Source organism: Lactuca saligna, chromosome 1 (genome assembly GCF_052625555.1).
Source record: "Lactuca saligna cultivar CGN05327 chromosome 1, ASM5262555v1, whole genome shotgun sequence".
NCBI lineage: Eukaryota > Viridiplantae > Streptophyta > Magnoliopsida > Asterales > Asteraceae > Lactuca > Lactuca saligna.
In genome coordinates this window covers 175708519-175722520 of record NC_136417.1, presented here as the reverse complement: position 1 = coordinate 175722520, position 14002 = coordinate 175708519, and the positions used below count along the sequence as shown (strand labels likewise).

The 14002-nt window shown below is 33.5% G+C and overlaps 2 protein-coding genes across 2 annotated transcripts; both read right to left on the bottom strand.

Moving 5' to 3' along the window:
* Positions 1-1222: 1222 nt before the first annotated feature.
* LOC145001491 (serine carboxypeptidase-like 31) lies at positions 1223-6363 on the bottom strand. The gene is made up of 10 exons (XM_078960873.1): positions 6030-6363; positions 5319-5426; positions 4886-4981; positions 4697-4789; positions 4181-4263; positions 3782-4072; positions 3394-3524; positions 3198-3293; positions 3001-3106; positions 1223-1555 (listed from the first exon to the last, which is right to left on the bottom strand). The coding sequence occupies exons 1-10, from the start codon at positions 6319-6321 to the stop codon at positions 1409-1411; spliced, it is 1443 nt and encodes a 480-aa protein (XP_078816999.1). The 5' UTR covers positions 6322-6363; the 3' UTR covers positions 1223-1408.
* Positions 6364-11629: 5266 nt separating this feature from the next.
* LOC145013966 (uncharacterized) lies at positions 11630-12853 on the bottom strand. Its single transcript, XM_078972320.1, has one exon. It carries the CDS (start codon positions 12851-12853, stop codon positions 11630-11632), a length of 1224 nt encoding a protein of 407 aa, XP_078828446.1.
* Positions 12854-14002: the final 1149 nt, after the last annotated feature.

The window sequence follows — 14002 nt, the reverse complement described above, 5'->3', positions numbered from 1 at the left end:
ATTTGGTAATTATGTTTGTATTTGTCTTTATGTTCCAAGTGCAAGAAATATTAATATACTTTGTTTTTTATTCCATAGTTTAAAACTAGAATTGTAGTTTGGAATCAATAAATGCATTTGATTTGTTAATTGTGTTTATGTTCCATGTGCATGAAATGATAATGTACTTTGTTTTTTGTTCATAGTTTAAAAATAGCAATGTACTTTGGCATCATTAAATGCATGTTGATTTGGTAGTTGTGTTTATGTCCAAAGTGCAAGATATATCAATGTACTTTTGATATTTTTTATATTTAAGTGTAAGAAATAACGTTGTATTTTCGTAGTTTTTGTTTATGTTTCATAATTTAACTTATAAGCCCATATATGTTGTTATTTATTATATAGTTGGAAAATCATTGGGGATTGCTCAACAACCTGATGTGTAGTGAGGAACTTTATGTATTTTTTCAATCGAAAGATCAAGGAGGAAATGAGGAGAACAGAGATAATGGTTCGTCAGATAGTTAGTTTGTTTTTTGCATGGTAGACTTGTTGTGACACTCTGGTATTTGTTGGAGTTATAACGCTATTGCTGTTTATTTTGGTATTTGTATGAAGTTATAACAGTATTTGGTACCTAATTGAATGTCATTATGTAATTTTTTCTTCATTTAATGTGGTTACGTATCAGTTTTTTTGCAATTGAAAGTGTTGATTTAAAAAAAATTGAAAAATAATATTACCTGCAAAACTATTACTGGGCGACAGAGGGAATTACTGGTGACAAGGTTTTTAAGGGCGACAGAGGGTATTATCGGTGACACAAGTATTCGCGGCGACAAATATCTTTACCAATGACATTTTTAGCAATAGCAACAGAGCCTTACTAGCGACTTTTGTGGTCGCTAATTCCGTTTTTTCTTGTAGTGTTTTGTGGCCGCTAATTCCGTTTTTTTTTTCTTGTAGTGTATTCTTTTCCTGAGCCTAGCCTATATAAATCTGCAGACTGAACTTAAATAGACTTAATTTAAGAGAAAATGATATGCTCTGGTCATGTAGATGGATATGGATATGTGGGTTCAAATAATGTAAAATGTACATAAGGTCGTTCTTGGAGCCACATTGTAGAGTAGTTGCACACGTTTTACATTACATCGGAGCAGTATGAGCATTTTCTTTTAATATTTGTGAGTGTTATTGTCATCAACTAAGAAGAAACTATATCTTGTAATAATAGGCAGCCAGAATTTTCATTTATTTTATTGAACATTTTTAGGGAGAAATCACACAACAAAAGATCTCTTGTTCCAAAAAAAGACTAGAAGAAAGTAGGGGATGCTTAACGAGCTTAGTAGTACTAGTTGTTCTCTAGAGATAATTCATAGTGATGTGATCGGTGAGAATACTTCAGGCATGGATGACAAAGTTATCGTTGGGATGATGGAGACTCGCCGAGGAGAAAGGAAGCAAAGAATGCTAGCGATTCACTTGGTTTAAAAATGGGCACTGCATGACCAGCTCCTCTAAATGTAGCGAAACTAAGCCCTCTATATTCTTGAAGCCAACCAGCAACCTGTATGCCCAAAAGAAAGAAACCTACTTAGTTGCACAAATTAAGATTTATGTTCATTAATTTGTCATTCCCATTTGGTCGGGTGCACTTGTGGTTTATTTAGGATAAATTTAAATGCAGATAAGAAATGATGGAAAATTGCTAAAACAAATGAATCTATGGATAAACATCCCATAGATATGCATTTATGTAACGTTGAACACAAAACCGTAACATGTGGTTAACATGATATCTTGATTAAATAGTGAATATATAATTAGAAAAAGAGATGATCCTCCACCACTTACTATGCTTGTGGTTCCATTAAATATAGCACGTCATATGGTCTACATAAAATATTGTGCTTTTTTCTATAAGGATCAAGTTCAAATGGTTTTATTAACCCAATTAATGACGACTAACATATTTGGTAAGTCAGGCCTATATATATTAAATTTAAGAATTTACACCCCGTTTGATTGGAAAGTTGTAGGAAGTTGATAAATGGTCATTACTTGTATTAAAGAATGAAAAGTGAAGTTACGTTATATTCTTTGGTTATTAACAAATATTAGATCTGGCATTGAGGCGGCTTTGGAGCGAATCGATCTTGATCCAAACCCTTTTAACAAATTTCAAAACCCGATCCAATCCCGCTACATAACCCACAGGGTTTTGACTAATCAAACCCATACCCTTATCCACCGAATCAACAGATATTTAAACCCGCCCCGTAACCCACATGTTTTTTGAATAATCAAACATATTTTACTTAAATCATAAAATCACATTTGTTAAATAAAACAAATGTTGATTTAGAAAACACATTATGTACTCGAAGACTTTCGATTGGAATTAAAATCATTATTGTAGTTACTTCTAATTGGTTTTTGACCCTCGATTGCATTGATAGAGAATAACAATTACAAACGTTTTTCTAGTTAATAAATGAATTTATTGATTTATAAATGAAATTGGTGTTTACATGATGAAATATTTTTGGGAGAAGACTGGAGGTCTAGAAGTTGAATCCTCGAGTCCTATGTATAAATAGTTTAGTCTTTGACCTTTTCTCTTTAGACTTTCGATTGGAATTTAAAGTAAAATTTAGACAGTATAAATATAAATGTATAATTCTAAAATTTCTATGGGGCGGGTTATAAATGGAGCGGATCGGTGATGATCCATACCAGACCCTTTTAATAAAAGGGTTAGCGGATACGGGTCGTTAATGGGTAAACGGATCAAAAACTATGCTCAAAATCCATATAATTGTTAAGGGTTTGGATCGGATCAAGATCAAAACCCGCTCCATTGCCACGCCTAACAAATATTATTGTTGAATGTTACTGTTTAAATTATTTGGATTCAGAGAAAACAACAAGCACCACTAATATACCCGATTTCGGTCATTTTTTTTTATTGATTTATTATATTTAAGGAAACAAAATAACAAAGTTAATTACCTGCTTCTGATGGTACCAAGGCCTCCATGCTCGAATAATAGGCAGTCCAAGAGAGCTTAAACTATATCTTGTGGACAACACAGGGACTCTTCCATCGGTATCTCCACTATTGCACCAAAACGCAATAATAAAATAAACAACAATAACAATAAAAAAAAAGTTTCCACATTTTTTTTATATGTTGGTGTTATACATACCTGTAGACCCATATTCTAAGTTTTGCAGCAATTAATTTTTTGTATATCGGAATAACAGATGCTTTGGTTTGTGCCCAGCCATCAAATATATCCACACTGCAACCATTCTTGTAACGTTAGTACTATTATTATCACATTATGATAATTCTATGTACGTAACTAATTAATCTCGAAAGAAAAAAAATAATTTCATTACTTGCAAATGCTCCAGTTCTTGAGTTGATGACCATCCCCAACGTGCAGAGCCTTCTGAACTTCAAGTATATTGTAATAACTTTTAGCGTAGTCATCAAGGCAAGGATCATAGCCTCCCATTATGCGTGGCATCTAAAAGAATATATATGATAAATATTAATGTTTTATTTTGTACATGTTGTTCTTTCCAAAAACAAATGACTTAGTGCGATGTCCAATATTACGTCACATATTTTGAACTAATATGTTGATGCTATTGATCTATATATCCACTTAATATATATCCTAGTAAGTAACATAATTTTTTTCTTTTTTTGGATCTTCATAAGGCGCATGTTTTTCAACTACTTAAGACAAATGAGGCTGATAATTAATTACTAATCACCTACCATCATAGATGAACTTTTCTTGAACACATATTGCATGCCTTTATTTTCTGTGTATGCGGAATTGGGAATACAGACCGATGTGTAGAGGCTATACATGTCTATCTCTTTATATTGTCTGAGAACTTCATCCACACCTTGGCTACAATCATCGTTGCTCCAGATATTGTTACTGTTGAAGTCACAAGATTCTCTTATGGTTTTGTGAGTTTCATCAGATACCACAGCGTGGCTCCAAGCATAGTCTATCATCCCTTTCCAGTCTTCAGCATCGTTTGTTTCAGGGTTACCTAGCTGTATATATGTGAATCAATATAGATAATTGATTAGCTCATTGTTATAACAAGAGAAGAATGATCGATGCGCACTATATATGTGTTAAAGTATGTACAATGATAATACCAATATTCCTTTAAGATTTATAAACATTGATGGGTCCTTGTTTTTATCTTGAATAAGACCTGCCAATTCTGGAACATATTTTCCTAAACATATAAAATAAATTAGATTAACGACATATGTGAGAGCTTCAAATAAAAAAAAAACTAAGGTGTGTTTGGTTGTGGAAAATTGTTTTCGTTTTCTAAAAAAATGTTTTCAGAAAATAGAGTTGGGTTTTCATTTTCAATTTTTAATGAAAATTTTAGAAAACGCGTTTGGTTGAAACCAGAGGAGTTTTCATTTTCTATCTTACAAATTTGGAAAACTTTGGAAAACTGTAAAAATCACTTTTCTAATTTACATACAATTTGGAAAACTGAAAATTTTCATTTTCTTGGAAAATTTTGAAAAACTGAACGAACAAAACGTGTTTTCAAAATTTCCGTTTTTTTGGAAAAATTTTTTAGAAAACTGGAAAATTTTCTGCAACCAAACGCACATAAGGTTTTACATGAAACATGGCTGATGTTTAATTACCTGCATAGCTCTCTCCAGCAATATAGAATGTTCTATTTCTATATGAAGGAAACTTGAGGAACCAATTATGTAGGAACACATACGCATCGTTTGCTGATCATATAACATTCCACGATATTATTTAGTGGAGAATTAATGTTCTATTTCTACATGTATATGTGTGTTGTAATTATTTATCATATGACTTACCGGTGAGGTCATCTCCAAGGTTATCGTAATCGCTAGTTGTGTTGGAGTACGAAAATCCAACACCAACAGGAGATTCGAGAAACAACATATTTGCTTCTGCATTACCATTTAATAAATCGATTGATGTCTCAAATCAAATATATATTTTTAAATAGACAAGGATACAACTAGGAGTATATATCAGTGTACATAGTTGTTTAATTAAATAATTGAATGAGATGGAATATACCTAATTTGCATTCAACGAATATATCAAGTTGGTTATGAATATGAAATGTGTATTAATTTTATACGCGAATCCAAAATTTTAATAGAGTTGATGTTTTGTCAATGTCCTCAAAATAAGAAATAAAATTAATATACGTATATCTGCATGTAGCTAGTATGCGTACTATGATTTATGCATATAGTAATTAGTAGTGACTATATATACCTCTATTCCATGAGTATGGATTTAACCGAAGACCTTTTCCATCTGTGCTCACTAAGAATGGTCCAATCTCTTGTGTAGCCCCATAACCCACGGAAGAACACCCAGGACCTGAAACACATAGTAGTTACTTGTCACCATAATGGATAGTAGTCATGGAGACATGGATTATGCTCAAAACCAATTAATCGTGTGCTAGGTGGGTGAATTATAGTATAAGATTAAAACGTTGATGTCCACGCAACCCCACTAATTATATATAAGCAACACGTGAGGTTTAAGCACCTAACTCTACATTTATTTTACTTAATAAAAATGTATAGTTTGTTTGTTTCGTTGAATTGAAATTAAAAACAAACAATAGCTAGCATATACTCTATATGTTCCAAAAGTATAATACATCTTTATTTTTTGGTTTGTCTTAAAATAATAGTTCATTTCTAAAAATAAATATTATCATTTTTATCAAAATACCCCTCATTATTAATTAACCAACTAAACATTTAATACATCAATATTTTTGTTAATCTCTGTGTCTTTCAATAATACCGGAACGGAAGGAGTATATACGAAATAGTGAACATCGTACAGAAACGATCCTAACACGTTTATCGGTCACTTCGTTGTTAATAATGATGTTTTCAGAGATAAAAAAAATAAACGAGAAGTTTATGGAATTCCATTATATATACAAGAAGATGATAATTTTCATACCTCCATTAAGCCACAGCACTAAAGGCTTCTCATGTGGTAGAGTCCAAGCTTCATAAAACCAGTAAAATAGAGCCCTGCCATTCTTTTCATTTACAGTCACATATCCAGCATAGTGTTGGAATTCTACATTAGGCTGACCCGGCAAGTCTGTTACAAGATCTTCACTTGTCTGGACATTATATTTTTTTTCATTCGACCATTGTGAATGCGTTGCAACTACAGTGATTTTCTTAGATAGCAATACAACAAGAACTATATTCAAAACAGACATAATTTTCCATATCAAAGCCATAATTAATATGGAATAGCTAGTAGCTAGCGAACAAGCTCAAATACAGCTTAATTAGTTTGCTAAATGAGACATACCAACATGCCTATTTATACTTGTTGAGATGTTAACAACTCCCACTACCGAAATATGGGATGATGATGCTTATAATTAAACAGATATTAATTAATGAAAAGTGCTACGTGGAAAAATCGTCCTTATCAACCAGAAATTACATGTAATCCGACGTGGCGATTTGCTTTTATAAGGCCTATTTATCAAGGCACCATTAGTAATCTCTTGGGAAATTACATAAATTGTTACATAAATATGTATCTTTATATTTAGGGCCACATACAAACAGGAACTTGCTAGAAGTATACATCCGAGGAAGGTCTTGTAAAGTTCCTCATGGGAATTAATTACTATATTTTGGGACCATTAACATTTTAATGTACTTACGGACATCTACCCAACCTATTGGCTATTATAAATGTCGTCAACTTTTTGTGTTTTCATAAATCGAGTTTTATGTTTTTTATTATTATTATTTTTTTTCTAATTTTAGTATATATATTTTTTAAATGTAGGTTTGTTATTAAAAGGTGGATAGAAATTGGTTAATTTGATATTATGTTGTAGAAATATCTTGGTTTTAATTGCGCCACCACTTTTACAATTTTTTAGGAGTTTATGCGAAACAAGATCATATATTTTCATTTCTAATTTCTAGTTCATACATATTTAAACTATCATCCACCAACTTTAATTTTATTTTTTATTCATAAGGATTTATTACTAAAATCATTTTATACGTTACAATAATAATCCTTCAATTTTTATCTATTTGATGTTTACATCTAACATTATTGAATAATTAAGTTTTTTGTTTATTTTATATCTTATATATACACCACAAGGAAAAAGGCCATTACCGGTGACAAAAGTCGCCGGTAAAAATCCCAAAAATCGCCGGTACTGATAATAGCGGCGACGCGTCGCCGGTAATGAGTCGCCGCTACTGCCTCGTCGCTATTGATCAGTTTGTCGTCGCTAAAGATAATAGTCGCCGCTATTAGTATGTCGCCGCTAATAATGTTGTCGCCGGGAATGACATTTGTCGCCGGTAAAAGTGTCGCTATTAGTAATGAGACGCCGCTACTGCCTCGTCGCTATTAATCAGTTTGTCGCCGCTAAAGATAATAGTCGCCGCTATTAGTATGTCGCCGCTAATAATGTTGTCGCCGGGAATGACATTTGTCGCCGGTAAAAGTGTCACCGGTAATGATAACTGTCGCCGGTAAAAGTGTCACCGGTAATTTGTTTTCAATTTTTTTTTAAAATAATGATTTTCGTTGCCGGTGATAATATCGCAGGTAAAAGTGTTGTCGGTGATAATATCGCAGGTAAAAGTGTCGCCGGTAATAACAATATTCGATTAAATATCAAAACCAATAGTGTCGACGCTAATTACAAAACAAACATCCTATTAAATATCAAACATAATAGTGTCAAACAAACATCCTATTACAAACAAACATCCAAAATACAATTAAATATCAAAAGTCATACTATCCGAGTAGCAAAACAACAAAATTTTTACAATCTACTAAGTAGCAAAACGAGACAACATATGCAAATAAAACCCATTCTTACATACCCTCATTGCCGTTCCCATCGTTTCCTTGATTGTTTTGGGATTGAAAAAACGAATAAAGCTCATCCCTACATGCCGGGTCGGCGAGCATTGCACGAAGATTTTCCAACTACATAATTAATAACAATATATATAAAATTATAAGTTAGATCATCAAACATAAACAAAAACTATCAAAATACATTGTTATTTGTAAAGTAAGATAGAAAACCAAAGTACATTGCTATATTTTGCACTTGGGACAAAAACCAAATTACCAAACTTTTTAGCAAATAACCACCACAAAACCAAAACTACCAAATCAACATGCATTTTACGATGCTAAAGTAGATTGCTATTTTACCTGTGATGGTTGTGATGGTGATTGTGATGGTTGCGAAGGCTGTGGAATTGTCGGGAGACCAGAAGGTTTGCGGCCAATGCCTCTAATGTGGCCACGTCGCTCTCCTAATACTTTCTCGAACGTAGCTCTTTCTTGAGTTGGCGTAAACTCACTTTCACTTTGAGTTTGTTCTAGCAGCTCTTCAACTAACCGATTCTGTAACTCCCAAAAGTGAGTAACAATTAAGTATAAATAAACATTTAAATATATGATAAAATTATAATTAAATACTTACATATTGTTGTTCCGATTCAGCAGTAACAAATACACCATTCTTATCGGTATGAGCTTTGCGAAATGTTTCCACTCTGTTAAGGTTCTGTTTAAGTTTAAAAATTAGATTATATTTTAAATAAATAATTACATGTATCGTACGGTACCTTCTTATAGCAAGTACTGCTATACGAGCTCGAACCCCCACAATTCACAATTGTTTGCTTTTCACGGATTTTTTTGTTCCTTTCTGAAGCAATTTTATGTTCGTCAGTTTGAAAATACTCAACTGTCTTCTCCCAGTTATCAACAAGCATACCATCCGGAGGATTTGCCAATGCTCTCGGGATATCTTCATACCCTCCGACCATGTTGAAATATTCTTTTGCGTCGGCTTTACGCTCTCGAAAACCTCTTAACAAGGCTGCTTGAAAACTCTCTGTCAATAAAGTAGCTTGTGCATCCTGGTACATTTGATTGAGATCAAACTTTGTCTACAATAATAATAAAAAAAAAGTTAACCAAGTAAGAAACAATTATAGTTAAACCTATAAAATATATTTAAATAAATAATTACCGCTAAATGTTGTAATACAATGTCCTTTATATCAGGGGAAACTCTTTTCCAACTCCATTTGTCGAAAGGGACCATCTGCCACATTGTTTTCCCAACTTCTCGGGAAAACATGTCTCCCGCCTCTCCTACGAGATTAAATGTGATATCCCTATCAAATTGCATGGCTATTGGTTTCCCATGGTTCTGCAAGATTGCTTTTTCAAGCTTTATATTTTTTGCTTTTCCTCGAGCTTTCCTTCGGGCACGTCCCTCAACTACAAATGTAATTAAAAATTATTAGAAACGACATTTAATTTATGATAATTGAACAAAAATAGTAAATAAAAATTCATGATAAGACTTACCGTCCTGCTCGTGCTGGCCACGACCTCTACCACCTGGGAAAGGTGGGTCCTTAGCTCCGTCTCCCCCATGTCCACGACCCATGACAGCAGCCATGGTAAACATAAACAACAGCCACACTCTCATCATTTCCTGAAAAATTATAAGATATACAAATACAATTTTTATTATAGATACACATTACATAGAAATAAACATTTAGATAGGAATAAACATTTAGATAGGAATAAACATTTCCATTTAAACTAGAAATCCAAATACAGTTCATATTACAAACACATATTACAAATACATATTACATAAGAACTATTCTAATCAGAATCTTCCTCATATCCTTCAGTGTCTTCTTCGGTATCATAGTTAGAATCGGTGTCATCGTAATCAGTATCGCAATCAGAAACATCATTGACTCTACCAGTTGGCGGAGGAACTTCAGATGCACTTTCTACATTAACAATGACTCTAGGAATGTTTTGAAAGTACATGCTGAAATCGATAAAAAGTGGAGCATCGGATGAAGAGATATTTTGAAGTACATCGACATCGTCTACATTTTCGTGTGAAACATTATCAACATTTTGAACAAGGTCATCGTTCGATGGTAGATCCCAAATACTTCGATGATTAACATGCTCGACAACACACCGATGGTTATTGTTTGGCTCTCTGATGTAGAACACTTGTTTGGCTTGTGACGCATATATGAGTTGATCATCTTTGTATGCTTCGTGTCGCGTGTCGATACTGGTGAAACTATCACTAGAAATAACTCCTATTCAAGTATCAAACCACTTGCAACGAAATAGTACAGTTGAATAATCATGTGTATACCTCAACTCTATAATCTCTTCTAACTGGCCATAATACTTCTCGCCTTTCTCACCCACCGCTAAAACCCCAGAGTTTTGTGTTGTACGTTGTGTGTCACGACTAAGTACCATAAACCTAACACCATTGACTATGCATGCGGTGTAAGAATAGGCATTCATTTGCGGGCCCATTGCAAGAACCGACAACTCTTCGTGGAATTCTGGAGATTTTTCTATTTTCATTTGATGAACCTAAAAATTATAAATTAATATGTATTATGTATTCGTTAGATCAATGAAAAAATTTGTTTATTAATTTATATTACCTTTTCACGAAACCAATTACGAAATTCTCTCTTTTCATCACTTTGGGGATGCTCAGATTTGAATTTCCTATATTGATGACCAAAAGATATAGATTTAAAAAGATAAAATAAAAAATTAAGAATGAAAGTTAGAGATAAGATTAATTACTTGATATACTGTCTGACTTCTTCACAACTATTCAATACAAACCATTCCATGTTATGCATTTCCGTTAAATTAAAAGTTTTGATTTGAGTTGTGCTGGTCGGTCGACATTTAGACTCAAACATCCAAAACTTTTTTTTTTTCAATGACAACATCTACATTTCTTTCCGGACGATTCTTTACATCTCGAAGGTACATTGAACAAAATGATAAAGCTTCTTCAGCAACATAACCCTCAGCTATAGAACCTTGTGGCTTCGCCTTGTTTCTGACATAGTTTTTTAGTTTTTTCATATATCTCTCGAATGGAAACATCCATCTCATACAAACCGGGCCTCCAACAATTGCTTCATCAGGTAAATGCAAAAGTAAATGAACCATAATGTCAAAAAACGCCGGAGGATAAATCAATTCTAACTTGCACAAGATTGCAATAATGTCTACTTTTGCTTTCCTCATATCCTCCACCTTCAATGTTCTGGAACAAAGTTGCTTGAAAAACGTACAAAGGTCTACAATAGGTGTATAAGTATCTTTGTCTAACAACCCTCTTACTCCAATCGGTATCAAACGTTGAATAAGAATGTGGTGGTCATGCGATTTCAACCCAATAATGTTAGTATTGGTATCGTTCACTTTCTTACTAATGTTAGAACCAAACCCATCCGGCAGCTTAACCTCTTTTATAAATTGACAAAAGAGTTGTCGACTAGATTTCGTGAAAGAGTATCTTGCCTGGGTCTATGAAACTTGTCACCATTTTTTTGCAACCATTCATTTCTTCGAATGTTTAGAATTCTCAAGTCCTCTCGTGCATTTGATGTGTCTTTGCTTTTATCGTTCATTAGGAGAGTACCTAACAAACTCTCGTCCACATTTTTCTAGACATGCATGACATCTATGTTGTGTTTCAACTGTAGAGAAGACCAATACTCGAGTTCGAAGAAAATGCTTCGTTTCAACCAGTTCAACTCATAATCTTGCCGCTTTGGCTCCCCGCCTCCATGCTCAGGATGTTTACCCGGTTTACGAGTTAGTAGACGACCTAGTTGCTCTTGTATGTCATCATTATTAAAGTGTCTCGGAGCGGGTCTTGTCTCTTCCATCCCATTAAAGTCCAACCTCTTTCTTAACGGATCATTAGCATCTAGGAAACGACGATGACCGATATATACGACTTTGTTTGTTGCACGGTACGAAGGAGTGTCTTCATTGCAAGTAGCACATGCTCTATACCCTTGCCCACTCCAACCCGATAAACTACTACGAGCTGGCCAATCGTTTATTGTCCACAACAACATAGCTCTCATCGTGAAGAATGTGTTTGTCGCCGCATCTTTAATACGTACGCCTGAGTTCCACAAATGTTTAAGCTCTTCCACCAACGGTCTAAGGAAAACATCCATATCCTTACCTGGAGCTTTCGGTCCTGGAATCAACAAAGTCAACATGAATGACGACTCTTTCATACAAAGCCAGGGTGGCAGATTGTATGTGGTGAGTATGACCGGCCATGTGCTATGTGGATTACACATGTTTCCAAATGGATTGAAACTGTCAGCTGAAAGACCTAGGCGTACGTTACGGGGTTCACTCGAGAAGTCGGGGTATTTTTTATCAAAATCTTGCCAATGTTCCCCATCAACAGGATGAATCATCACACCATCTTCTGAACGTCTGGTACTATGCCAAATCATATTTTTGGCAGTGTGCCTCGAACAATATAAACGTCGAAGTCTAGGGGTCACAGGAAAGTACCGTAACACCTTATGAGGTACTTTCTTACCCTTGGTGTTTTTATCGATCCATCGGCTTTCTTTACAAACGGGACAAACTTGCAATGAATCATGTTCTTTCCAAAAGAGACAACAATCGTTTTTACACACATGTATCGACTCATACCCCAGGCCAATAGACTTTAGTTTCTTTTTGGCTAGATAATGTGAAAGGGGAACCTTGTTGCCTTTGGGAAATGCTAATTGCAAGAGCTCAAGGAGTTGATCAAATGAACTATGAGTCCATTTGTTGTTCACCTTGATATGCATTAACTTTGCTAGAAACTCAAGGGAAGAAAAGATGCAACCAGTATACAATTGAGTTTCCATTTCTTCCAACAACTATGCAAAATCATCATCCACACCGCTACCCCTTGTATTCGAGGTTCCTTCATCGAGGTTGGTATCATTTTCTCTCGACTCCCACATCACATCGTCGATTAAATTGGCCATTTCGTTACTTGGCAAGACGACGGGAGGAATAAAAGATTCACCATGATAGATCCAAATTTTGTACGCCTTACTGAAACCATTTATAAATATATGGCGTTCAACTACAGTCGGGTACTTGAAGTAACGGTTATCACATTTTTCACACGCACATCTGATTTTACCATTACTATCAAGGTGCAACTTCGACTTCTCAATAAAAGCTTTGAGTCCTGCTTGGAACTCGGGATGGTTTCGATATGGATTAGTAGTCCAGCTTTTATCAATAGACATGATGTTGCTGAAACATAATTTTGGGTTTAGAGTTTAGTATACAGAATTAGCATTGTTTTTTTCAATCCACATTTTTTTTGCATCTAAAATAATACAAAAATTAAGTAATAAAGAAATGAAAAAAATAAATTAAAAATTTTTATTTATGCATTTTTTTAATTAATTTTAATTAAAATTACTTGTAAGTTAGCTTGGGTAAAAACTAGAAGCTTTCTAGTTTTTGTATATAAGTTTTTAAACAATTTTATAGTTTTTTTTTGTGTTTTTTTTTCAATTTATAAAAATAATGTATTTTTTTTTTCAGTTATAGCATCCTACTTATAAGAAAACCACATACTTTAACATACGTATTATGTTGTTGTGTTGTTTTTTTTACCGTCGAGATTAAAATATATATAAGTTTTTAAAGAATTTTATAATTTTTTTTGTGTTTTTTTTCCAATTATAAGTTAACTATATAACTTATTGGTTAATTAATTTTGAGTTAGCTTGGGTAAAAACTAGAAGCTTTCTAGTTTTTGTATATAAGTTTTTAAACAATTTTATAGTTTTTTTTTGTGTTTTTTTTTCAATTTATAAAAATAATGTATTTTTTTTTTATTTCAATTATAGCATCCTACTTATACCAAAACCACATACTTTTACATAATACATAAGAAGGTGAAATTCACATACTTTTACATACATATACCACATATACATCAAATACAAATACACACAAAATAACATCCTATTTAAACGAAATACACATAATTT